This window comes from Eretmochelys imbricata, chromosome 9, assembly GCF_965152235.1.
Source record: "Eretmochelys imbricata isolate rEreImb1 chromosome 9, rEreImb1.hap1, whole genome shotgun sequence".
NCBI classification, from domain to species: Eukaryota; Metazoa; Chordata; order Testudines; family Cheloniidae; genus Eretmochelys; species Eretmochelys imbricata.
The window spans coordinates 61,133,831-61,160,590 of record NC_135580.1 but is presented as its reverse complement, the minus strand read 5'-3'; the positions used below and the strand labels follow the sequence as shown (position 1 = coordinate 61,160,590).

The 26,760-nt window shown below is 50.1% G+C and overlaps 1 protein-coding gene across 1 annotated transcript in view; it reads right to left on the bottom strand.

The window, feature by feature from the left end:
* Positions 1–10,412, bottom strand: part of BCORL1 (BCL6 corepressor like 1) — a 46,672-nt gene extending 36,260 nt beyond the window's left edge. The window contains exons 1-2 of the mRNA XM_077826629.1: positions 10,282–10,412; positions 2,577–2,715 (exon numbers count right to left, since the gene is read on the bottom strand). Coding sequence (XP_077682755.1) covers positions 2,577–2,662 — 86 coding nt within the window. The 5' untranslated portion in view covers positions 2,663–2,715; positions 10,282–10,412. The remainder of the gene's footprint in view (positions 1–2,576; positions 2,716–10,281) is intronic.
* Between the last annotated feature and the right edge of the window lie 16,348 nt (positions 10,413–26,760).

The following is a 26,760-nucleotide window of genomic DNA, read 5'->3' as shown; positions in this document are numbered from 1 at the left end:
CACATGCCTTGAGCCAGGGTAGGCTCTGGAGGAGTTGGATGGGATCAGTGAAAGAGCAGGGGTGTTAGGGAGCTGAGACCTTGGCCAGGCAGGCATCTCCGTGACAACAAGCTGGATAACTGGCACAGAGAGCTGCCTATGCACTATGCAGCAGAGCTGGGAGCCCCGCTCTGGCTCCACCTCCTGCTCCTACGCCAATCCTGGTCCCCTCGGAGACAGAGGCAGGAACGTGGCAAGGGCAGCAGGTGGAGCTAGAGTGCAGTTCCTGGCCCTGCAACAGCCCAGGAAGCTTCAACAGTCAGGCCCAGGCGAGGGACTGAGCTAGTCAGTGAAGCCAAGCAGCTCCGGCATCCTAGGGCTCCAACAGGTGAGGGCAGCCTGCCTGCCAGAGGGGCATGTCCTACATACCCCCTTGTTCTACATAACCCCTCTCCCCCTAGAGGAGACCACCATCCCATTCAAGCTCCCCCAACGCCATTCCCTCTGCCTTGGAGGGGAAGCGATTCCCTTCCCCCAGGGCAGCACCTGTCTCAGAAGGCTCAGCAGATCAGCACACCCAGGCTGGTGATGCACAGGTTAATGGCTGGCCGGGAGCCCAGGCAAGGAGCTGAGCTGGCCACTCAGCTTCTGAGACAGCCTCAGGGCAAGCACCCCCTCTTGTTCCTGCCACTGTCTCAAAAGCCAAACTAGCAGCTTGCTCTTCCAAAAGCTAATGGAGATACAAACTACATTGTTTGTCACACTGCTGGGGAGGGGAGGTGGAAGTACAATGACTCTGGTGCAGGCAAAGGGGGCCACAGAGTCGGCCCCAGAGACTGAGCTCTTCTCCTTAGCCCCAGAGCACATACAACCTGGGCACTGGAGTAACAAGCTGCACCCACACTGCTCACTGCCAGCATTCCTCAGTCTGGCCTTAGGGAAGCCACTTCTTGGTACAGAGAGAGCTTAGGTTCCATGGGCCCTTAGCCTCTGCGCTGAGAGACAGCCAGGAAGGGAGCCAGCTGGGACAATGATTTCCGTGATGTGAAACCTGGTCCAGGAAGGAAATGGAATGAGCGTTCCCCCAAATGATTATCCCCACCCACACACTTTACGTAGGGGCCAACAACTGGTAAAAAAAAAAAAAAAAAAAAAAAACAACAACCCACCATTCAGTTATGATCAACCTGGTTTGTCTGTCTTGATTTAATCTTGTATTTGGGCTGTTTGGTATTTCTGTTAAGGTACTAGACCCCTCAGTGCTCAGGTGCCTGAAATACTGAAATTTATTAGGATCAAGAAGTAGGCCTGCATAGCCTTTATGAAGGGGTAACTAAGCTGAGAGGCCGTACATTACATGCCAAAATCTCCCTTACCCCACTGTTCTCCTGCCTGTCTGTTACAGCAGTTATCAGCATCCCTAATGCCTGAGACCCTACCATCCCAAATGAAGGACAGTGTGCACCAAACATGGCTCATTTTAGTCAATATAACATGACTTTTCAGACCCTCCTAGAGCATTTCCCACAGCTGAAAAAGCTCCACTGCATCCTGACACCAGGGAGGCCAACAGCTGGCCAGTTCTGAGGACAACACCTGAGAACTGCAGGATTAGATAGGTGCTAATGCTGTGGGTTTGGAGGAGACTGCCAGGGCAAGGAAATGGGACAGATCAGGACTCCTGCAAGGAGCAGGTCCTGCCCTAGACTGTGGTGTTCATGCAATTCACCTATCTAATTATCTAATCCAGTGGCTCTCAACCTTTCCAGACTACTGTACCCCTTTCAGGATTCTGATTTGTCTTGTGTACCCCAAGTTTCACCTCACAAACAACTTGCTTACAAAATTAGACATAAAAATACAAGTGTCACAACACACTATTAATGAAAAATTGCTGACTTTCGCATTTTGTCTGTTTGAAATTTTAGTTTGTACTGACTTAGCTAGTGCTTTTTATGTAGCCTGTTGTAAAACTAGGCAAATATCTATATGAGTTGATGTACCCCTTTAAAACTTCTGCCTACCCCTAGGGATACACATACCCCTGGCTGAGTACCACTGATCTAATCTGCACTGCCCAAGCAAACGTACTGGAAACACTTCTCAGTTCCACAGCCTGTACTGTCCACGTAGCCCTCTTCCCAGGTCCCAACCTGTCAGGCTGAATGGCAGTCAGTTGAGAGCACAAATCTAACAAAGTCAAAGAGCAAAGGTACAGTGTGTAGCAACAACGCCATGAGCAGCCTTAACACTGGGGTAGCAAGGCCACAAGCAGCACCCTGGCTCCATACAGCTGGTGGCTCTTGCCCAGAAAGCAGAGAGCCTCCAGTATCATTCCCCTGCAAGCATCAAACCCTTTCTTTTCCTTGGGCATGGAACACAAGGACCATAAAGGAGGCTTGACTGCTTAATGCATCCTTGTCCTACCCCTGTGCTCCTTATGAGCTCAGCTCTGTAACAGATAATAGGCTTGCACTGGCCCCAAAGAGAGCCACTAAACAGGATTCAGTATGCTTTCTGCTTCTAGCCTCTCCGATTCCCTGACCCAAGCTCCCTGCTTAAAGTCTTTCCCCTAACAAGCTACCCACGCACCTCACCTCTCCTCGTTGAGGCCACACATGCAAATCCGCTCTGCACTGGTCCAGTTATGCACCCCACTGTAGAGAGGTGCTGTAGAGATCATGACAGCTGCTCACCACCAACCAGGACCTGCTGGGGCTCACGGGGCCACTCCGCCTGCAAAGACAAAACACAAAGACAAAAGCCTGCATTAAGTTCCATTCCTTGGAGTTCTCCAACAAAGTTGTGAGTCTGTGGTACAGTTCAGAGAGGTCATCTGCAAGCCAGACCACTGAGAAAAGGAGCGGGCAACACCTCCTCCTTACTTGCCAACTGCAGGTTCCTTTCCAAGCAACTGGGGTACATAGTTTGAGCAGCTAAAAGTCTGTTTGCAAAAAGCCCTCAGGAGAGGGGTACACTCAGGGCAGGGACAATACACAAGGCTTACACTCATGCTAGGATTTTTCACCAAACCCATTCAATCTGTAGTAGGACTTGGCCTCCCCCAAAAGCACTCTGTGCAGACACCTCTACATCCCCCTGTACCCTTTTGTACTTCCTCAAGAAGGTCTCCCAGACACAGCAGGCAGGCAGAAGGCAGCTTTACCCAAGACAACGGACTTATAAAACCGCAGAATTGTCCAATCTTTTATATTTCTTTATCAGTCAACACTAACCAGCTCAGGAGACAATTGTACAGAGAGGAAGATGACTGTTCAGGCAATCAAGTGCCTAGGGTACACCTGCATGGAACCAACTCTGAGTATGTGTGGGGCACTGCGTGACAAACTTTGCAGGGCTTTCATTGCTAGAATTCCCCTTTACTATTGTTAGGAAGTGACAGGCATTCTAAAGGGTTAGAGACAGAAAGTAGAGCAGAACCCTGAGATTTGAGAGTCATAGAATCATAGAATATCAGGGTTGGAAGGGACCTCAGGAGATCATCTAGTCCAACACCCTGCTCAAAGCAGGACCAATCCCCAATTTTTGCCCCAGATCCCTGAATGGCCCCCTCAAGGATTGAACTCACAATCCTGGGTTTAGCAGGCCGATGCTCAAATCACTCTCAAGATACCTGCCTCTGTGATGGAATTTTTCGGGGGAAGACATGCCTGCCATTGCAGTAGTGTTGTCTCATTGAGCACTTTAAGAGCAGGGCTGCTACTTGAGTCCCATCGCTCAGGAGAATGAATTGAGCTAAAAACTAGTAGAGCAATGAGGGAAGGGAAGGATCTGAAGTGCATGGCCAGCAGGAGCAGGCTAGGTTAGACTGGGCAAGAGAGATTAAGGAGGCAAATTGTCAGACAGGTTCCTGTATCAGAGATGTTACATACATGAAGCAAAAGAGGTACAAATGGGCAGCATCCTTGGGGGAGCAGAAAGGAAATCTAAAGACAGCATGTGATCCAAAGTCTTATATAGTTTTTTCTTTCATGACATTAGGGTGACCAGATGTCCCGATTTTATAGGGACAGCCCCAATATTTGGGGCTTTGTCTTATATAGGTGCCTATTACCCCCCCACCTTCTGTCCCGATTTTTCATACTTGCTGTCTGGTCAGCCTACATGACATATCAGAAGAACATACGCTCTTGGTAGGACAAGGAATGGTCTGTAGTATCAGTCCACGCTGGAATCAGTTGTATAGGGATAAGAAGACTGAAGGTTTGAGGAATCAGATAGAAAGCTAAAAAGCTGAAGGTGCTCATTCAGTGCCAGGTATGAACACACCTGGTACACAGAGGCACAGTCTAGGTCAGTGGGGTGTTTCTGGGACTCTTTTGGGAAGAGACAAGGGCCATAGAAGCAGGAGGAACCAGAGAAATACCAGTGTACTGGCTGAGAGGACAGAGTGAGCCACAGATGAGGGAAAGAGTTTAACTGAGCAGGCAGAGACTGCAGAGAAGAGAAGCTACCCAGAAGTCAGAAAATGAGAAGAGAAACTAGCAGCCAACATAAACACACCTGGAAAGGGAAGAAATACTAAGTAATGAAATGGGTACCTGGGCAGAGTGAGAGACCCCCGAAAACTGGGTTGTACCCGGAAAGAATGAAAGGTGGCTTGGGGTGGGAAGAGATGGAGTCTTGCAATGGTTGGAGAGAAATGAAAGAACCCAAAGGAAATAGGGGAACAATCAATCTGCGGGGTGTCACCATCCTGGGCTGAACTGAAAAAAGGGAAAGGGAAAGCATATGACAGTGAGGGTACAATGGCAGCATAGACATTTTAGGAGAGCTCCAAGAGAATCTTGTATGGGAGTGGGGAGAGAGAGACATGTACCACTGTGCTAAACAGAACGGAAACTTGTGGAGAGACTGAACTAGGAAACCTCTAGGAAAGCACTGATGGGGCAGAACCATTGTGGCTTGCAATTAAAGAGAGAAGGTTGATAGCAAGATTTCACAAGCAGTTACAACAAACATTTTTGAGTGCATGAGGAAGAAGAGATCAATGATGAAACCTGCAGGGCCTCTAGGAGAAAGTTAGGAAGATGTAGTGACAGAATAGACATTGTTAAATGAATTCTTGATTTCTGTTATCCAAGGAGGATGCAAGATAAATGCCAAAGGCAGACATTTCCCAGGGAATGAAGAAGAAATAGGGAGGGAAATTAGAATCCCAACCAAGAGAAGGGATCAAGGCATTCAAATGTAGAGACAAAATAAAACACCTGACTCAGGTGGTTTCAAACCCCAATTCCAGAGGAAGCAACAAAAGAATCAGAGGACCCTCAAGAAGGTGGACTGGAAGCAGGAGGTGCCAGGTGCAGAGATAAATCTATCTGAGAAACGTAGGGCGGAGCCACCAGCCCCTTTAACACTACTGAGCTATTCTGGAATAACTCTGTAGACATACTCTAACTTAGGTTTATATCCTAGAGAAGACCAGGCAGTTGTATTTTTAACATGAGTTATCAGTTCAAGTTTATGACTGTACAGGGGCCTAGGGTTTAACTCAACCTGTTAACTCCTGTTAAACCAACTGCCTTGTCTTACTAGGATTGCAACTCAAGTCAGCCAACTTGAGTTAAGAACACACTTTTTTTTTTTTAATAGGGAAAACAAGCCCTTAGTGAACTCCCCCTTCTTCCAACCACTTGCCTATGAGAGGACACAGCTGCACTAAGGCCTGGTCCACATACAGTTTTTGTACCAATTTAACTCTGTTGGTTGGGGGCATGATTTTCTACCAAAGCAGCTACATTGGTACAGCCCCCAGTGTGGATGCAATTTTACCAGTATAAAGTTGCCTTCTACTAGTATAGCATATTCCCATTCCCGTATGGAAATAAGCTATGCCAGTATAAGCACCCACATTAGGAATCTGTACTGCTTTAATTATACTAGTATAGTTTTTACACACTTTACTGGTTCTACTTATACTGGTATACACACATCCATGTATCAACAAGGTCTGAGATTTTTAGGGAATTCTCTGACCACTGCTATTGTACCAATCTGAACACTAATGTAAAGCAGCTGCCAGCAGTTTACCAGAGTTTCATCCAAGCCTTGCTCAGAGCAAGTACCAGATGGCAGGGTGGTAAAAACACTGACAGACAGTCTACACTAGCTTTCCCACCATTGCTATCACCAGGGGATCTGCACAAAGGATTGTCTCCACTGGGGATTTGCCCAGTGGCCAGCCAGTAGTACAGGTGCACCAGTGCCATGCCTAAGGCAGACAGGCAAAGCCCCTGGGAGCCAAGATTTGCACCATTACAGCACATCCTGGTTAAGTAAGGGTAAGCTCCACCAGTGCCAATAATGGCTCTGCTCGTCTGCACTAGGATGCATCTACACCAGTGATTGTGTCTGGTGCAAATGTTAGAAAAGCAGAGGGCAATGATGTTCACTTCAGTGCCTAACTTGGACCATTTCAATGCTAACACTATTTAACAGAGCAGCCTGAGAAAAACACACAGCTGGAGTTCAGGCACTTGAAGAACACTGTAAATCCTGCCTGCCTGCCGTCCCTCCTTTTCCCCCTGTGATGGGCTCTCAGCCACTGCTTTCTCTAAAGTGAGACACCCTAGAAGTCTGCCTTGACTGGAAGGAGACTGGGAATCATCAACCTTGAAATTTTCCTTTTTGATTTCCCAGCCTGTAGCAAGAATTTCTGAGGATGAGCACATGGATACTTTCTTTTTTTAAGGTGTTCTGCAACTCATTTGGCCAGGGGGCACTGTGGAATGCTAAGAAAGGTTGCACTTTGACCCTGGAAACACAAGATAGCTGAGACTGGATATTGCAAATAAAATCTATGACCAAAATGTACAATACATTAAAAAGGGGTTACAAAACCTAAGCCCAATATGATATTTCTATTATATTTTTAAACTCCAGTGGAAACCACTGTTTTGAACAAATCAATGATAATCTATATTGGATGCAACCCAGATGCTTCTCCTGAGAACCTGAGTGGGCGTGACTATAAAAAAAAAAGTTAAACTGACTGATTTTTAGCGAAGCTTACAGAAATGCCAAAGGGAAACAAATTGCATCACCAGTAATAATCACATTTACTTTTTAAAAATTTCAGTTTAACTATCTTTGATACCATTAGTAACACAGCCAAAGAATTATGTTTGTTTACCATATGTGATCTTTGAGGTGACAGAGTGCCTTTGAAGTCCAAAATAAGCACAAATTGAAAGAGTTTCCAGAATTGTCCGAACACATGGCTTCAGCTCCACCCACATTTCATACAAACCATTTAAACTAAACTGTTTGCAACAGAACTATAAAAACCCCTCGCAGGGGTCATACATGGGTCTTGAATCCAACTGGAAAAAAGGTTTTAAAAATGTAATACTGAATGCAAACCATATCATGTTACTTACCTTAAAAAGTTTGGAAACCATAGCAGTGATAAAGTCATACCAATCTCTAGCCAAATTCAGTCCTGGATAAGCCAGGCTACATCTACCCTAGTCTTCAGTAGTAACTGTTCATGTTGCATTTGGCCTGCAGAGCAGATGATAATCTGGATCTAAACTTGGGTCTTCCATTCTGTTGCATAGTATGACCACTGGCTACAGCTGTGCTGAGCTTGTGTGCATGAATCTACCTGTGCCAGTTTAAAGACACACTAACCCTGATTTAAGTCACTGCAGTGACCAGCATAATACACAGAAACGTTAAATTAAAAAAAAAAAATACATCCCTATTTGAACTAGGAAAGTTTCCTGAAAATTTAGCAGTGTTTAAAAAGTACATCCTCCCTACTGGCTAAAGCTATAGCTAGTACCTAAGTCACTGACTGCAGCCTAACAAAAAAGCCTGTCCCTGTGGAAGGCTATCACAGCAGATTCTTAAGGTGGTTTAAAAAAGGGGGGAGGGAGGGGAATCCACCAAAAGGTGGAAAATCTTTGCAAAATCTCTGACATCGGAAGAAAACCACACATTGCACACAATCTTACAATCTTTTTAGTTTTCTTTGCCCATGACATATGATACTATCCCAAAGCATGCTTCCCCACCCCCAGTTCCGTCCTACCCCCTCAAAGTCCTCCATTAATTTATTCCTTTAAGGCTTTGTCTACACTAGATTCAGTTTTCTCAAATTTCTCAGAGCTGCTCTTTGCAGAGATAGTTGACGTGTTGGTAAAAGTACTGGCAAAGGATCTATACTGATGGCAGCAATAGTGGGAAATATTAGGGCAAAAAAGCTAATGTAGATACAGCCTAAGGCCTCAAATCTGCAGAGGGATTCACATGGGCAAATCCTCCCCCCACCGACGTACAGAGCCACAAGTATAGATTCCCTTGCAAGATCAGGACCCAAAAAACTATCCCAATACTTCCCATCTTGGTACGACCCCATAAAAGTCTATCCTGGTGCTCTCTCAAATCCACCATAAAAAATCAAAGTTAAATGAAAGGAATCAATGTCTTCCCCAATGAGCCTAGCTGTACAAAAGGCAGCTCTTCCCCTGAATTTGATTATGTCACAATTTTCATCTTGAATGCAGTGTACAAGAATGGGCCATAACATCTGGGAGCCCTCTCCAGCAATTCCTCACTCCAAAACATTATTAATCACACCAGGAGCAAAGTGAAAGTAATGTTGAGTGGCAACGTGGACTAGGACACTGCAGTAGGAATCAGGACTCCTGAGTTCTGTTCCTAATCCTACCACTGACCTGCTGTGTGACCTTGGGCAAGTCCCCTTCCCTCTCTGTGCCTACTTCCCCTTTACCTTTTGTCTGTCTAATCTACTTAGATTGTAAGCTCTTTGGGGCAGAAACTGTCGCTGAGGCCTGGACTACACGCAAGAGTTTTACTGGCATAGATATGTTGGCTGGTAGTGTGCGGGGCAGGGGGAAATCACATCCTTAACCAATGTATCTATGCCAGCAAAAGCTCCAGTTGCAGATAGTTACACTGGCAAAAAGTCCTTTTACAAGTATAGCTTATTTAGACTGGGGAACTGGTATAAGCAATATCACCTAAAGAACTCCAATGCAGACAAGGTCTTACTATACATTTGTACAGTGCCTAGCACAATCCTGATTAGGATCTTTATACACTACTGTAATACCAATAAATATATGCACTTAGTGTTACTCTCCCTTGCCCAGGCCCCTCTTTGGGGTCTTGCCTGGAATGGTCCTCAATTCTGATATGGAGGCTCCTAGATGAATGGGTACTGTCCTCTTTCAACAGCTGGCTCCTGAAGCTAGGTCAGGGAAAACTGATGATACCTGGGCACTGCTGTTCTCCCCACGTAGATGGCCACTAATCTGATGCTACTTCCTACAGCACCAACCTCCACAGAAGGAAACCCTAAAAAAAAAAAAATCACAAAGTGCTAGCAGGAGACCAAACTCTGCCAACTAAGGGCCACCAGAGCAACGTGCCAGGACCCCAAGGGCAACACCTAATTGGCAAAATATGGAGCTGACTCCTCTCTTTTATCTTTACTAGTGAGGTTCTGCCAACCTAGAGGGATTACAGAATCCACTGGGGAGCAAGATGAAGCACTACAGGCTGGGACCTCGAGTCTCTGCTGGGCACCCCCTATGCTAGAGATTAGGTCGCTAGGGGCCATGCTGCGAAACTCCAGGAGCCACGCTATCCAGTCCCGTCGTCTAAGGAGCGAGGGGCCAGGTCCGGGTCTCAGCTGTGTAGCCCGTAGAACAACGTGCACATGCACAGAAGAGTCGGGAGCAAAGCACGGAAGATTCCCTCCCCCCCCCCGCCACAAGAAGGGGCCCCTCAGGTCGAGGGGATGCACTCCGGGAGTTGGGGGTCCGTCCTCCGGCTAGATCTGGGAGCGGCAGGTGATGGGGCGCGAAGCGAGGAAGGAGCGGCGGCTACACGCGGAGCCCGTCCCAGGTACGTGCAGAGGAGGCAGCAGCAGCTCCCCGCCGGGATCCCTCCGTGCCCAGCGACGCTGGCTCCAGGCTCGCTGCGCCTCCGCTGTCACAGCCTTCGCGATCCCCGTCCCCACCCTCCCCCGCTCCGGGATTCGCTGCCCTCCTCCCCGTCCCACTCCGGACGCTGCTCCCCCTCCCTGCCAGCCCGAGCCCCAGCCGCCAGCAGCGCCCGCTGCCCGGAGGGGGTCCCGGGGCCGGTCTCCATGGAGACCCAGCCGGAGGCGATGGGTCGGGCCGCCCGCTCGGCCGCCCGCTCGGTCCGGCTCCCCGGTGGTGGGTGCGGGGCGAACGGGCCCGGGGTGCCCGGGCAGCAGGGGCCGGGTGTCCGGAGCGGGGCGGCGGGGACGGGAGGGGCACGCACCTGTTCCCGAGCTGGGCGGGCCGCGGCGCTGCGGGCCGAGCCGGGCCCCTGCCCGAGGCTGCGGGTCGGACACTGGGCGCTGCGAGCGAGGGTTCGGCGGCGGAGACACTGGCAGCGGCAGCCGGAGTGTGAGGGCGAGAGGGAGCTGCCGCAGGGCCTGACGGGAAGTGTAGTCCAGCCGCCCGCCGCCCCCGCGCCCTCTCGGGCTGGGCCAAGCCCTGGGGACTACAACTCCCAGGGTGCGCCGCGCCTAGCCCTGCCCGCACGGCTGGGGGGGGTCGGGTGTGCAGAGCCAGCCGAGTCCGGAGAGGGAGCGAGTGGGAGGGGGCTCCGCACCCAGCAGCGCAGCGCCGCGCAGCCAGGGGAGGGGGCTCCACGCCCGGGGAGGGGCCGGGCCTCCGAGCGCTGCATCCCGGGTCGGGGGGCCGGGCTCCACACCCGGGGCCAGGTCGGGGGGCTCCACACCCGGGGCGGGGAACCGCGCTTCACACTCGAGGGGGGCGGGTAGGCGCCCCACGCCCGGGGAGCGGGCTTTACCCGGCGGGGCGGGCTAGACTGGACGGGCGCTGCCCAAGGGAGGGGGCGGGGTGCACAGCCACGGGGGCGCCGCACACCGGGCTCGGGGGGCCACGGCCGGCCGGGCTGACAGGAACTTCTCCTCGCGCTGCCCGGAGCCAGGCGCCCACAGTCGGAGGCGGAGCCTGCGCCCCGGGAGGGCAGGCACGGTCCCTCCGGCCCGGGGACGCAGGAGAAGTCTCCGGCCCCCCGGGCAGCCCGCCGCCTCGCCTGTGTGGCGGGGATGCGCGGCCAGGCGCCCCCAGCCGGCCGGGCTTGACCCGAGCGCCCCGCCCGGAGACGGGGTAGCGGCGTGTGGGCGGCTCACTTGCCTGGGGAGACGCGGCACCGACCCGCCTGCCCCGCCGTGCCGCGAACCGGCCGGTGCCGCCTGACCCGCCGCGTTCGGCCCGGCGCACCCTGGCTGCGGAGCGCAAGTTCCTCAGCAGCCGCCGCCGCGCCCCCGCCCCGGGGCACCGAGCTCGCAGGCCGAGCCGAGGGCAACGCCCGGCCCTTCTCAGCACCCTGGGCAGCCCGGCCCCCGCGCCACGCCAGCGCCTCCCCCGCCGCCTCCCTCCACCGGGGAAGTGGGGACCTCGCTCCCGGTCCCCCGCAGGGCCCTGTCCTCCGCACCTAGGGCTCTGCACCGAACAGCCCCGTTCTCTCTGCCCCACCACCGCAGGGCCTTGTCCCCTCTGCTCCCTCCACCCAGCGCTCTGCGTCCCCTCAGCACAGCCCTGTCCTCTCTGCACCCGCATCTGCACAGGGCCCTGCTCCTTGTGTCTTCCAGCCCACCCTCAGGCTCTTCCCCGTCCCCTCTGCCCCATACCCTTGCATAGCCTTATCCCTTCCGCTCCCCCCCCGCCCCGCCACTGCAGGCCTTCTACCCCAAGGCTTTGCCCCTTCACTGCACAGCCCTGTCCCCTCTGCCCCCTGCACCCAGGGCTCTGCCTCTGCATGGCAAAGCCCCATTTCCTGTGTCCCCCACCAGTGCAGGGCCCTGTCCCCTCTGCCCCCCACCACTGGGCCTTGTCCCCTCTGCTCCCCCACAGGGCTCTGCCCCGCATCGCGCAGCCCTGCTCCTCTGACCCCCCACCAATACAGCGCTCTGTCCCCTCACTCACACACACCTGGGCTCCGCCCGTGCACTGCACAGCCCTGTTTCCTCTGCCCTCCCACCCCAGGGCTCTGCTCCCCCCACTGCTCAGCCCTGTCCCTCTGACACCCACTGCACAGGGCCCCATTCCCTCTGCCCTCTCCCACCTCAGGGCTCTGCCCCTGCTCCACAGGGCCCTGTTCCCTCTGCCCCCACCATCACAATACAGCTCTTCCCTTCTGTTCCCCACTCCAGGGCTCTGCTCTCACTACTGCATAGCCCTCCACTGCCATGGTAGGGCCCTGTACCCTTTGGCCCTGTACCACACAGCCCTGTTCCCCACCACCACACAGCCCCGTCCCCTCTCCAGGGCTCTGCCCCTGCGCTGCACAGCCCCATCCCCTCTGCCCCCACCACCACACAGCCCCATCCCCTCTCTAGGGCTCTTCCCCTGCGCTGCACAGCCCTGTCCCCTCTGCCTCTCCCCCCACCACACAGCCCTGTCCCCTCTGCCCCCCCCCCCACTGCACAGCCCTGTCCCCTCTGCCTCTCCACCACACAACCCTGTCCCTTCTGTCCCCCCACTGCCACCATAGGGCTCTGCCCCCTACCACTAGCACAGGGTTGTGGCCCCTCTGCCCCCCCCCCGCAAGGATCTGCCCTTGCACTGCACAGGCACAGCCCTGTTCCCTCTGCCCCCCACCACCACAGGACTCTGTTCATCCCACAGTATGGCTCTGCCCTGCACAACGTTGTCCTGTCTGCCGTCCCCCCCACCACAGAGCCCTGTCCCCTCTGTCACCCCCCACTCTCTGCAGGGCCCTTTTCCCTTCCGCCCTTCTTGTAGTCCCTGTCCCCTCTGCCCTGGGCCTTCACACCCCTCCAGTGCCCTGTGCCTTCTCCCTCCCGCTAGCACCCTGTCTCCTCTGCCCTTCCCCCTAGTGCCCTTCCTCCTTCTCACAGCGCCCTGTTCCTTGTACTCTGAGCTACCTCCCCCACCTACTTCCACCAGAGACCTGTCCCTTCTCCCCCATGAGCTGGACCCTGGGCCCTTTCACCCCACCATGCAGTACATTGTCCCTTCTGCCCAGATCCCCCAACCTCTTTTCCTCTTTCTGCTCTGGAACCTTCTCTTCCCCATGTTGTTCTGAGTACACTGTCCCTCCTGCCTTGGGCCCTTTTCCCCTCCAGTGCCCTAGGGCCATGTCCCTTCATTTCTCCCCACACTCTGTCCCCTTTTTTGCCCTGGACTGGAACCCTCCCTTGTCTCTTCTGCCCTGGCCCCTCCCCTGATGCTAGGAGCTGCACCCCCTAGCATACTATTCCCTACACCCTAAGGCCATGTGCCCTTTCCCCCTCCCCCCATGTTCTGTCTCCTCTGCCTCAGGGCCACGAGTCCCTCCTCAAACCAATCTACCTCATCTCAGCAGCTATGGGTCCTTGGCACCCCCCTCTGCACCACAGCGGGGCTATTATCTCTTCCCCAGCAGCTGTTGTCCTCCATCATAGAGCCCTCTAGCCCAGGGCCCTAAGCCCCTCTCCTTGTGCCCTGTCTCTCCTGCTGCAGTGACATGAGCCTCCCCCCCACCTTGCGCAGATCCACTCCACTTGGGAGCTATGAGCCAGTGGGCTCATAGCCATCTGCCCTCTGCTTTGGAGCTGCGGTGCTGCACGAACCCCTCTCTGACCCCAAGCCATAGGCCCTTCCCCTCCACTCAGGCTGTGGACCTTTCTCTGGGTATCCCTCTCACTTCTCCTTACTCTTCTCTGTGGCCGTAAGTGCTACCCTAGTGTCCCATCGCCTCTGCTCTGAGGCCATAAGTCTCTCTGTGACAGGCCCTGACATGCTCTTCCCCCAGGTGCCCCATCTCCTTTGTCCTGGCAGCTGTAGGCTCCGTCTGTATCTGTGTAGTGCCCCATCCCTTCCACCCCAGGGCTATGGGCCTTTCCTCTGTGATGCCCAGTCCCCTACATCTTGGGGATTCAGGTCCTTCCTCTGCTCTGGAAAGTCTGCTCCTCTCTCTAACATCCCCTTTTGCAGAGTTCTCTGCCCCTTGACTGTTTTTTCTCCAGAATGACTACATCTGTTGTCTTCACTGATCTGCATCATACAGCCGGGGTGAGGTAAGGGGCTGTTTCATTGAAGAGCTCCTGTAGCCTGGCTAGTAACTTCCTTCTCTGCAGCTGCATGGTGGTAGAGGACCAAAGAAGCTGCAGAGAGCAGCCCATTTCCTATTGCACAGAGGAACTGGGGGAGACATCCACCAAAGGAGAACTGTGGGGAGGGGGCAGGCAGAGACTGCCTTGCTCCAGAGAGCAGCGGGATGAGGAGGGGGAGAGACAAGAGTCCTGTGTTCTTCTGATGGGATCCCCATATTATCTCTAAGGGGAAATGAATTTTGCCAGTTAGTTGCTGCCCTCAGGTTCCTGGCATGTTACCAGGTGACCCTTAAAGTTGGTAGAGTTTGGTCTTTTGCTAGTAATTTCTGTGATTTCTAGGGCTTCCTTCTCGGCAGTCGAGCATCTTAACCACTCAGCCACCACACTGAAAGGCCGCCTCCCATTCACCCAGCAATAAAATGGGTGCCTAACCCATCTGACTGGGGCAGTCAAAGGCAGTTGGACATGATGCTGGCTATATCCCTCCGTTGTGTACCACTGGCTACAAACATGTCTTTACCATGTCAGCCCGATGAGCTATTGGCTTGGAAGAACTTTGAACTTTTGACTTCTGTGGAGGTAGGTGCTGTAGGAAGTAGAGTCAGATTAGTGGTCATCTGTCTGGGGAGAACAGCAACGCCCGAATCACCTCAGTTCCAACCAATGTTGCTGCAGGAGCCAACTGTTGAAAGAGGCTGGTGCCCATTCATCTAGGAGCCTTCCCATAAGAACTGAGGACAGTTCCAGGCCAGGCTTCCTGGAGTCCACACCTTTGGGGAAAATTATTTTTCATACTCATTGGTGTTACAGTGCTGTCTAAAGATCACAGTCCAGACTGAGATAGGCACTATACAAATGTGCAGTGACTGTGCCCCAAAGAGCTTACAATCTAAATAGCCCAGACAGACAAAGGGTGAGGGGGAAGCAGGCCCAGAGAGGGGAAGGGACTTGTCCAGTCTCACAGCCATTCAGTGGCAGAAATGGGTGTCTTGACTTCAGGTGTCTTGACTCCTAGTCCATTGTTATCTGGACCATGCTGTCCTCAGTGAAGGCAGGCCTCTTCTCCTAGGTCAAAATGACCAAAGATTCAGCACTAAGGTCCCTGGGCCTGTGGCAGGGAGAGGGGGCTGAACTACTATGTAGAATAATAAAATGTACATAGGGTGCCTTGAGAAAGCAATGTTGGTTCTGTGGGGAGCCTGTTACTTTGCTTCTGATTTGATTAATAGTATTTTGGGGTGAGAGCCCCCAGATGTTGTGTTCAGTCATGTCACATGCTTCTGATTCAAGGCATAAAACACTGCCTAACACAGGGGATTAATAGGAAGTTTCCTCGATGGGCAATTTATTCTATAATTGTCCATTTCTGGGTTTTCTTATCCCTTCCTCTGAAGCAGCTGCTGGGGAGACAAAATTGAGCTCGATAGAGCCATGGTCTGACAATTCCTGGGTTCTTATGAATGCAACGTCTGGTTCTGGGACTCTGTCCTGGGTTTCAAACCCCTCCATGAGGCTGGCCTTTCCTACCTGGGAGATTGACTCTCCTTCTCAACTGTGATCCCCAAGATAGCCTTTGGGGCTGGGGAATTGAGTGTAAGAGACAGAACTTTCAGGAGCTGGGCCTATACTATCATGTGGTCTGCTCAACTGCTTTCTCTTTCCCTAGCCTGCCCCACTGCTTTTGCTGTCTCATGGCCTGTCTCACCCCTCTAGTGTCCCTTGGATTGCCCCAATCCCTCTGCCAGTCTGCAGCCCACCACCTCCCCTATGTTATCTTTGTATCACATCAATCAGAGTGTGGATTTAACAATTATATGCTTTTTATTCAAACATTACATAACACAGAAACCAGAAGATGCAGACTGCCTCTCTCTGATCTGCCCCTTGCAGTCAAGAGCCCCATCTTCTAAAATGGAGGAGGATCTTTGGTTTCACCCCATGTCATTGCATGAAAGCTGTTCTACACATCCTCCCCTTCTCCAAAATTAAAATGTTTGTGAAGCTCTGGATGTGTGAGCTACAGGTCTCCCATCACAGCCTTCCCTTTGAAGTAGTACTGTGTCTAGTCCATCTTTTGCGGTCTCTGTAGACTTTTTTGTAGGGCAGGAAATGTCAAATATTGCAGTGTGGCCATGTTCTTGTTCATGTTCAGCTGCCCTTTTCCATTCCAACCCAGGAGCAGTTCTTTCATATCTTTAGTTTTAGCAGACAAATTTTCTATGAATTTTCCCAAGAAAGTCATACCTAAGATCCTCCATAAGTCCTTTCTTTCTGAAACTGTATTTCACTGTAGGCTGGGCCATGTGTGTTCAAAGATGTTTGCTGCAAGTCTGGCTCTCTGACTGCTTTGGAGAATTCTTTACTGGTCACTATTGCTCCTCTGGAAGCAACTTCTGCAAGGCTCGATCGAACCTGTTCCCAGCTGTCTGGTGGAGGAGTTTTAGTTCCTCAGGGTCCAAGTGCCTCTGGAGCCATAGGTGCCAACTCCATGGGTACTCCGGGGCTGGAGCACCCACGGGGAAAAATTGCACCCCCGCCCCACCCCAGCTCGCCTCCATCTCCTCCCCTGAGCACGCCACTGGGTCCTGCTTCTCCCCCCTCCCTCCCAGTGCTTGTGCCACAAAACAGCTGTTTTGCGTGGCAAGCCTGGGAGGGAGGGGGTAGGAGGCGGGGCTGGGGTGGGGATTTGGAGAGGGATCCAATAGGGGCAGAGTTGGGGCGGGGCACGAGCACCCACTGGCACTGACAAAAGTTGGCGCCTGTGTCCGGAGCAGCGGGACTGCATTCCGGATGTTGCTCCTGCTTTCTGTCTCCCTGGGTGAGAAGGGGGGAAGTGTATTTCTTGGAAAAGGCTTCGTGCCAAGAAGCTGCTTCCGACTTCTGTGTGTCTCCTTTCGGTTGAAATTCAGACATTCACTTGGTCTCATTTGTGGATTCAGTGGCACTTAGCTCACTGGACTCTGGACAGCCACTCTCCCAGTTCTGTTTAGTTTGCAGTGGCATGCACTTCCCTGTTTACCAGCACCTGTGACCGTTAGTGTAGGGAATCTTCACTGGCACTATCACTGGACGCCTTAGCTGCATTGCCTGGCAAAATGGTTGTATTTGTGGCAACTCTGCACCTTTTCCTTAATGCCAGACAATGTTTATGCCTATTCACTTCCACATCTCCCAGAGGAGCCCCAAGCCCACCAGAGCCCCAAGACTCCCCCCCAGCCATGCAGCCAGAGGGGCCCTGAGCCAACTGAAGCCCCGAGACACCCCCCGAAACCTCCACCCCTCAGCCAGAGGAGCCCCGAGCTGGCCTAATCCTGAGACACCTCCGCCACCTGCCCGGAGGAGCCCCCAACCAGCTGAAGCCCCGAGCTTCCCTGCCCAGGCCAGCTGCAGCCTCCCCTCCCCAAAAGCATGTCTCTCTCTTCTCCAGAAGAAGCTTTTGCTATGCCCCATGCAGGTTCCTGGGTGGCTGAGGAGGTGGTAGCACATACTGCCTCCTCAACTGCCCCAGAACCTGCATGGGACATAATAAATTGAAAACTTCCCCCCCCAAAAAACCCTGCAACTGAGGGTCTGGTGGCCACAGCAGCACCAGGGAAGGCTGAGCCTCCCCTGGCCTATACCAGCTGCCCATGGTTGCTAGGCAACTGAGCCAGGAGGCAGCTTAGTTCTAACATCCCTCCACTGAAGGACTCTGTTTTCAGTTGCTTATAACTTTGCCAAACTTTAGTTTTACATGCTGGGCGTCTGCCTCAAGGTGAATTGTTTTGGAAAGTTTCAACCAGAATGGTTCAGCCATTTCCAAGAATGAAGTTAAGGAAATGGAGCCAGAGAATGCTTCTGGCTATTGTCACCACATTCGGAAGCCTCCTGGACTCTGGCCAGAGGAAGTGGGTGGATTGCTTGGCCAGAGAGCATGGGGCAGCCCACCCTGTGTGTTCTGTGCTCCAGGAGGTGAAGGCATCCTTGCTTCCTGCTTCTCTCAAGTGGGCTCTGTGGGAGGGTGCTCCTTGGCCCTCTGGAACTCATCATTGGGCCCCTGCCCTATAAGCCTCCCCAACCACACCCCACCCCATGCTATCTGAGCAGGTGGAACAACTTCCAGCCAATCTGCCTCCAAACCATACCTAGGGAACATCTGTACACAGTTGTGCTTCACACCTTCCATTTCCTCACTCTCATGTCCCATGTGCTCTAAGGGGGAGGGCCTTTAATTATGGAGGGGCATGTCCCCAGGATGTCAAATACCCATACCTGTTGGCACCTGTGGAGGGTGGGGAAGCCTGGTGGGTCAGTCTGTACTCCACTCTAGTTCCACAGCCTGCCAGAGATATTAGTTGGCAGCTCCACGGAGCCAGGAACACAGGCATGTGGGTGGAGATGGAACTGCTGGTTGTAGTGGAGCCCTTGGAGGTAGCAGAGGAAGGCATGCAGCATGCTCCATGCCCAGGCTATGTGCATAGAAGGCATGTATTATTTGAAGTAGTGGGGTCAGGGATGTGCCAAATGAACAAACAGCAGCAGGAATGGGTCAAAGGTTGAAAGTCAGGGATGCAGTGGGGGATATTGAGTGAAGAACCCTGACAGCACCCACTGTTCCTCAGAGGGGTCTAGAGGCTCAATGGATGAAGCCTGGAGGAATTCTGCCTGGAGGCGTGATCATAGGAGGGAATGGAAATAGGCCCCACAGTTACAGAGCACCTACCCACACAGCTTCCTTCTCCTAGAATGGTGGATGGCCATCTTGACCAGCCCCAGGAGGAAGTTGATGAGGCAGTCTCACAGCTTTGTAGGGGCATGGATGGGGTTCTCATTGATCAGGAGGTGCAGGGAAAAGTGCAGCCAGAATATCAGTAAGAGAGAACCTTACTGGGGCTGCAACCTGATGCCCCCTACATAGATGTGTGCAAGGATCTCCCTCTTTCTGCTAAAGGGACAAGTGCCAGGGAAATCATGAACTGCATCAGGTGACATGCCCATGCTTACGGTCCCATGGAGCAATCACCAGCTAATGCCCCTTGTGGGCCAATTGAACCAGAGTTCTTTGCCCTCCTTTGGTGGCAACAGGTCCTGCCACTTGCTGTTGGGGTCAGCCATGGGGATGAGGAAGTGGATGGTGTGAAGCATGAGTACAGATGGATGTTCTTTAGGTGCAATTTGGAGGTGGCTTGGCTGGATGTCATGCAGCCAGCTCAGGTGGCATGTTGGGTGGGCAGCTGGAGAGGCTTGCAGGGCAAGGTTCCGATGGCAAATTCTGGAAGGCAAAGGATGCAGATGGGTGGGAAGCTTCCTGCCTCAGGATCCAATCAAGAAGCAAAGCTGCCCCCACCTCCTGGAGCACATAACGGGACACGCAGGATGGACAACCCTATATGTTGGCCAAGCATCATGGGGTTCACCCAGGCCCTCTGGCCATAGTCCAGGAGGTTTCAGATTCTGGTGGCACCAGCCAGGACCATCCTCCAGTGCACCAAGGGAGACTCCAGCACCTGCACACAGAGATGGCAGTTGTGTAGCAGTGGTTCCATTACGAGGTCTTCCGCCTTGGTGGCCAATATGGACCTAGTCACAGGATCTAGCTTCCAGGTCCTGAGGGCATCCTGATAAATGACCAGCAGCTCAGAGAGCTCTCAGGGTGTTACACATGAGACATCTCCCCTACCAAATTCATGGTCCATTTTGGTCAATTTAACAGCCATAGGATTTTAAAAATTGTAAATGTAATTACTTCAGCTATTTACTTCTGAAATTTCACGGTGTTGTAATTATAGAAGTCCTGACCCAAACAGGAGTTGTGGGGGGTCATGCGGTTATTGTAGGGGGAGTCACAGTACTATTACCTTTACTTCTGCACTGCTGCTGATGGTGATGCTGCCTCCAGAGCTGGGCAGCTGGAGGGCAGTAGCTGCGGGCTGGGAGCCCAGCTCTGAAGGCAGAGTCACCGCCTATGGCAGCACAGAAGTAAGGTGGCATGGTATGGTATTGCCACCCATACTTCTGCATTGCTGCTGGCGGTGCTGCCTTCAGAGCTGGGCACCTGGCCACTAGCTGCAGCTTTCCGGTCGCCCAGCTCTGAAGGCAGCGCAGAAATAAGGGTGGCAATACCACAACTTCCTTTTGGGTCAGGACCTCCAATTTGAGAAATACTGGTCTCCCCCCTGAAATCTATATAGTATAGAGTAAAAGCACACAAAAGACCAGATTTCATGGTCTGTGATGCGTTTTTCATGGCCGTGAATTTGGTAGGGCCCTACTCGTGGAAAAAGAAGAGCTGACAGCTGTATTGGAGAACGTGGAGGAAGACGTGCCAGCACACTCCATGCTGGACTACGTGCATGGAAGGCGCATACCTATTGTGGTTACCTGGAGATGGTGGGCTTAAGCCTGCCCAATACTAAAGGCCCTCCGCCTCAACTGAGGGGGAGGAACCATTGAATCCAAGCCCCAAGTAAATACCGTGGACAACAAACGGAAAAAAAAAAAGGGTGGGGGGGTGGTAGGAGTGAAGACAAAAGGGGGAAAAAAAGATCAGGGAACTAGAAAGGGGCACTGAGCTGAAAACCCCCAACTCCTCAAAAGGTGTCTAAGGAATCACTGGACACTGCCAAGAAGAACTCTTCCCAGAGGCATCACTTCACGAGGGAACAGAAATAGGCCCCACAGTTGCAAAGCACCCACCCATCCAACTTCCTCCTCCTGGAGTAATGGATGGCCAAAACTTGGTCAGCGCCAGGAGGAGGTTGATGAGGAAGTCTTGCAATTTTGTGGGGTCATAGATGGCGTGTCCATAAATCAGGGTATGCAGGGAGAATTGCAGCCAGAACTTCACTAAGACCTCCTGGAGGAGCCAGAAAAGGGGCTGCTACGTGATGCATCCCACATAGATATGTGTAAGGGTCTCCCTCTCGCTGCAAAAAGGACAGCTGTCAGGGGAGTTCCTGAACTGTGCTGGGTACACACCAATGATCATATTAAAAATGTACTGTTTGTTGTCTCTATTTACTGAACCTAAAGAATAGAGACAACAGAAACACAAATAAGGTGCTTTGCACATTCTTGTCTTTTTTCTTGTGGTTTTTTGCCTTTTTTTAAAAAAAAAAGAGTTGCTAGAGAGTAAGTCTGTTTTGAAAAGTGTATTAACAAACATATAAATATCACTTTTCACAGCAGACTTACTCAGTCCGGCAAACCTGGGGACAAATTAAGCCCTGGATGGGGAGGTGGGTATGGAGGCAGTGGGGGCCAGTGGCAGCGGGGCACTGGGGGAAGCACCCGGGCCCAAACCACACGGCCAGGGAACGGAACCTGAAGCCCCACAGCTGGAGCCTGCCACCCACAACCCAAGGTCTGAAGGTGACCCCACTGACCCCAGGAAGGTGAGGAACTCACTGGCTGCCTGCTCTTCCAGCTTGTGTCTCTCCAGAGGGGGGCAGGGTCCAACCACTACTGATTGCCTCAGAGGAGGGGCCAATGCTTTGCAACATCCCCACCCCCCTAAATCTTCGCCCAGGAGGCTGTGGCCACAAGAAAAAACCCCTGGTGGCCGCATTTGAGAAACACTGGATTAAACTGTAATAAGTCACCAGGACCAAATGGGAACTGCATTCCCATAAGGAACTCAAATATGAAATTGCAGAACTATTAACTGTCATATGTAACCTAGCACTTAAATCAGCTTCTGTACCAGACGACTGGAGGATAGCTAATGTGACACCAATTTTTTAAAAAGACTCCAGAGGAAATCACAGCAATTACAGGACAGTAAGCTTAGCTTCAGTAACAGGCAAATTGACTGAAACTACAGTAAAGGACAGAATGATCAGATACATAGATGAACATGATTGGGGGGTCGGGGGGGAAGTCAACATGGCTTTTGTAAAAGGAAATCATGCTTCACTACTCTATTAGAATTCTTTGAGGGGGGCGTCAACCAACAGGTGGACAAGGGTGATCCAGTGGCTATAGTGTACTTGGACTTTCAGAAAGCCTTGATAAGGTCCCTCACCCAAGGCTCTTAAGCAAAGTAAGCAGTCATGGGATAAGAGAGATGGGCCTCTCCTGGATCAGTAACTAATTAAAAGATATGAAATAAAGTGTGGGAATGAATGGTCAGTTTTCACAATGGAGAGAAGGAAATAGTGGTATCGCCAGGGATCTGTACTGGGACCTGGGCTGTTCAGCATACTCAAATGATCTGAAAAAGGGGTAAACAATGAGGTGGCAAAGTTTGCAGATGATGTAAATTTAACTGTCTGGAGTAATTCTGCAGCAGACTGAAGAGTTTACAAAGCGTTCTCACAAAACTGGGTGACTGGGCAACAAAATGGTAAATGAAATATGGTGTTAATAAATGGAAAGTAATGCACATGAAAAAACATAATCCCAACTAAAACAAAATGATGGGGCTCTAAATTAGCTGTTACCACTCAAGAAAGATCTTGGAGTCATTGTGGGTAGTTCACTGAAAACATCCACTCAATGTGCAGCGGCAGTCAAAAAAAGCTAACAATGGTAAGAACTAAGGCTGCCAAGAGATTAAAAAAAATTAATCACAATTAATTGCACTGTTATTCTATTATTGTTTACTATATAGTGTGCCAAAGTTCCTCCTCTACCTTGGTGGGTCTTGCGCTTATTGGCAGATTTGCTTGCCTTGGAGCTTCACAGCAGCCCTCAGTTTGGCCATTTTCATGAACCCACAGTCCAGGTCAACTCCTGTGTCTGACCAGGAGTTGGGAGGTTTGGGGGGAACCCAGGCCCGCCCTCTACTCTGGGTTCCAGCCCAGGGCCCTGTGGAATGCAGCTGTTTAGAGTGCCTCCTGGAACAGGTGTGCAACAGCTACAACTCCCTGGGCTACTTCCAACACCTTCTTCATCCTCACCATAGGACCTTCCTCCTGGTGTCTGATGCTTGTACTCCTCAGTTCTCCAACAGTCTGCATTCTCACGCTTGGCTCCTAGCGCTTCTTGCTCCCAGCTCCTTACCTGCACACCACAAACTGAAGTGAGCTCCTTTTTAAACCCAGGTGCCCTGATTAGCCTGCCTTAATTGATTCTAGCATCTTCTTGATTGGCTGCAGGTGTTCTAATCAGCCTGTCTGTCTTAATTGTCCCCAGAAGGTTCCTGATTGTTCTGGAAACTTCCCTGTTACCTTACCCAGGGAAAAGGGACCTACTTAACCTGGGGCTAATATATCTGCCTTCTATTAATCTCCTGTAGCCATCTGGCCCGACCCTATCACAATAGATATAGATGAATAAATATAATTTGCGTGTTTTCCACATTTTCAAATATATTGATTTCAATTACAACAGAATACAAAGTGTACAGTGCTCACTTTATATTTATTTTTATTATAAATATTTGTATTTATAGAAATTATATTTTTAAATTCACTTAATAGAAGTACTGTAGTGCAATCTCTTTATCATGAAAGTTGAACTTACAAATGTGGAATTATGTACAAAAAATGCATTAAAAATAAAATAATGTAAAACTTTAGAGCCTACAAGTCCATTCAGTTCTACTTCTTGTTCAGCCAATCGCCCAGACAAACAAGTTTGTTTACATTTGCAGGTGATAATGCTGCCCACTTCTTATTTACAATGTCACCTGCAAGTGAGAACAGGCGTTTGCATGGCACTGTTGTAGCCAGTGTTGCAAGATATTTACGTGGCAGATGCGCTAAAAATTCATATGTCCCTTCATGCTTCAACCATCTTTCTAGATGACATGTGCCCATGCTGATGATGCATTCTGCTCGATAACAATCCAAAGCAGTGCAGACCAATGCATGTTCATTTTCATTAGCTGAGTCAGATGCCAGGAGCAGAAGGTTGATTTTCTTTTTTGGTGGTTTGGGTTCTGTAGTTTCCGCATTGGAGTGTTGCTCTTTTAAGACTTCTGAAAGCATGCTACACAACCCATCCCAATCAGATTTTGGAAGACACTTCAGATTCTTAAATCTTGGGTTGAGCGCTGTAGCTATTTTTAGAAATCTCATATTGCTACCTTCTTTACATTTCGTCAAATCTGCAGTGAAAATGTTCTTAAAATGAACGTGTGCTGGGTTATCATCCAAGACTGCTATAACATGAAATATATGGCAGAACGCAGGTCACACACAGAGCAGGAGACATACAATTCTCCCCCAAGGAGTTCAGTCACAAATTTAATTAATGCATTATTTTTTTTAACAAGCATCATCAGCATGGAAGCATGTCCTTTGGAATGGTGGCCAAAGCATGAAAGGGCATACAAATGTTTAGCATATCTGGCACACAAATACCTTGCAATGTTGGCTACAAAAGTGCCATGCAAACATCTGTTCTCACTTTCAGGTGACATTGTAAATAAAAAGTGAGCAGCATTCTTTCCTGTAAATGTAAACAAACTTGTTTCTCTTAGCGACTGGCTGAACAAGAAGTAGGACTGAGTGGACTTATAGGCTCTAAAGTTTTACTTTGTTTTGAGTGCAGTTATGTTAAAAAAAATCTACATTTGTAAGTTGCGATTTTACGATAAAGAGATTGCACTACAGCACTTGTTTGAGATGAACAAAAGAAATAGTATTTTTCAATTAATCATTTTTACAGTGCAAATATTTGTAATAAAAATAATGAGTACTGTACATTTTGTATTCTGTGTTTCAATTGAAATCAATATATTTGAAAATGTAGAAAAACATCCTAAATATTAATAAATTTCAATTGGTATTCTATTGTTTAACAGCGCGACTGATTTTTTTGAGTTAATTGCAATTAATTTTTTTGAGTTAATTGCGTGAGTTAACTGCGATTAATCGACAGCCCTAGTAGGAACCACTAGGAAAGAGATAGGTAATAAAAACAGTAAATATCATAATACCTCTCTATAAATTCATGATACACCCACACCTTGAATACTGCATGCAGTTCTGATCACCCCTTCTCAAATCAGGTATATTAGAAATGGAAAAGGTACAGAAAAGGGCAACAAAAATTATTATGCGTCTGGAGCAGCTTCCATATGAGGAGAGATTAAAAAGACTGGGACTGTTCAGCTTGGAAAAGAGACGACTAAGCGGGGGAATGTGAGAGAGGTCTGTGTAATCATGAATAGAGTGGAGAAAGGGAATAAGAAAGTTATTTACCCCTTCACATAACACAAGAACCGGGGTCACCCAATGAAATTAGTAAGAAGCAGGTTTAAAAGATAAGGAAGTAAAGTACTTCATATAATGCATGGTTAACCTGTGGAACTCATTGCCAGGAGATGTCATGAAAGCCAAAAGTATAACTGCCAGATGCTGGGACTGAATGACAGTGTGGAACACTTGATAATTGCCCTATCCTGTTCACTCCCTTTGAAGCATCTGGCATTGGCCACTGTCAGAAGACAGGATACTGGGCTAGATGGACCATTGGTTTGACACAGTATGGCCATGCTTATGTTCTTAAATAAAAATAATAATAATAAAAAAAACACCTCTACTCCTACTCAGGATTTCCCTGTTTATGAATTTCAGGATTCCATTAGTCCTTTTGGCCACAATGTTACACTGGGAGCTCATGTTCAGCTGATTATCCATCAGAGCCCCAATTCTTTTCCAGAGTCACTGCTTCCCTGGGTCAACTAGTTTCCCTGTAAGTATGACCTACATTCTTTGTTCCTAGTGTATACATTTACATTTGGCCATATTAGAATACCTATTATTTGCTTGTCCCTAGTTTTCCAAATGATCCAGATCACTCTGTATCATTGATCTGTCTTCCCCCAATTTTTGGGTCATCTGCAAACTTTCAGTGATGATTTCTTCCAGGTCATTAATAAAAATGTTAATGAGTGTAGGGCCATTTAACTTGTCCCTACCTCTGCTGGGCATAGATTTCTCCTTTGCTTCCTTTATCAATTTTTTTATAATTCCTACCTTCTGATTGATCATTACCAACTTCCCCTTCTATTTCTTATATATAATTTTTTATAGCTGCCTTCTCTTCCATCTAAGCCAGGTTGTTTTTTAACCCAATACAGTCTGGTTCCTCAACTGTGCGATTGTAGTTTTTGGGTAATCTGTAAAATGGGATACTACTCCCTCACCTCACACAGGTAAAGATAAATTAATGTTTGTGAAGCACTCAGATACTACAGTGATGAACGCCACAGAAAAGCTCATGAGCAGGGTTTGAGTAGTATGCAGTAAATACGGCAAGGGACCATGCACTGAACAATAAGGATACAACAAACTATTGAATAGCTCCTCATTAAATAAGTGTTCACATACTATTTTTTCCACAGGCGTCTTGCCTCATTCAGAGCACAGGGTAGATGAATAGTTCATTTAAAGACTGTATCATAATGCTTAGGTACAACTGGGGGGAAGGGTGGAAAGAGGGGGAAGAGGAGGAGATGAAGGCTGCATGAGCAACCTTCATTTTGGCATTTCCTGACTTCAGTGCTTGACTTCACAACTTTTACATTTTTTTTAACTTGTGTGTGTGTGTGTAATAAATATCTAGGGTCTCTGCACCAGCTACAGTTACTAACAGGACCTCTTTCCTAGCATTACTTATTGTATTTCCATCCACTGTAGTCATATAAAAGAACCACTTCTTTTTGAAACGCTTCCAAGATTCCCCCACTTTTTTTGGCCTCCAAACCTTAATTCTGGGGCTGGTTTCAGCCATCCATC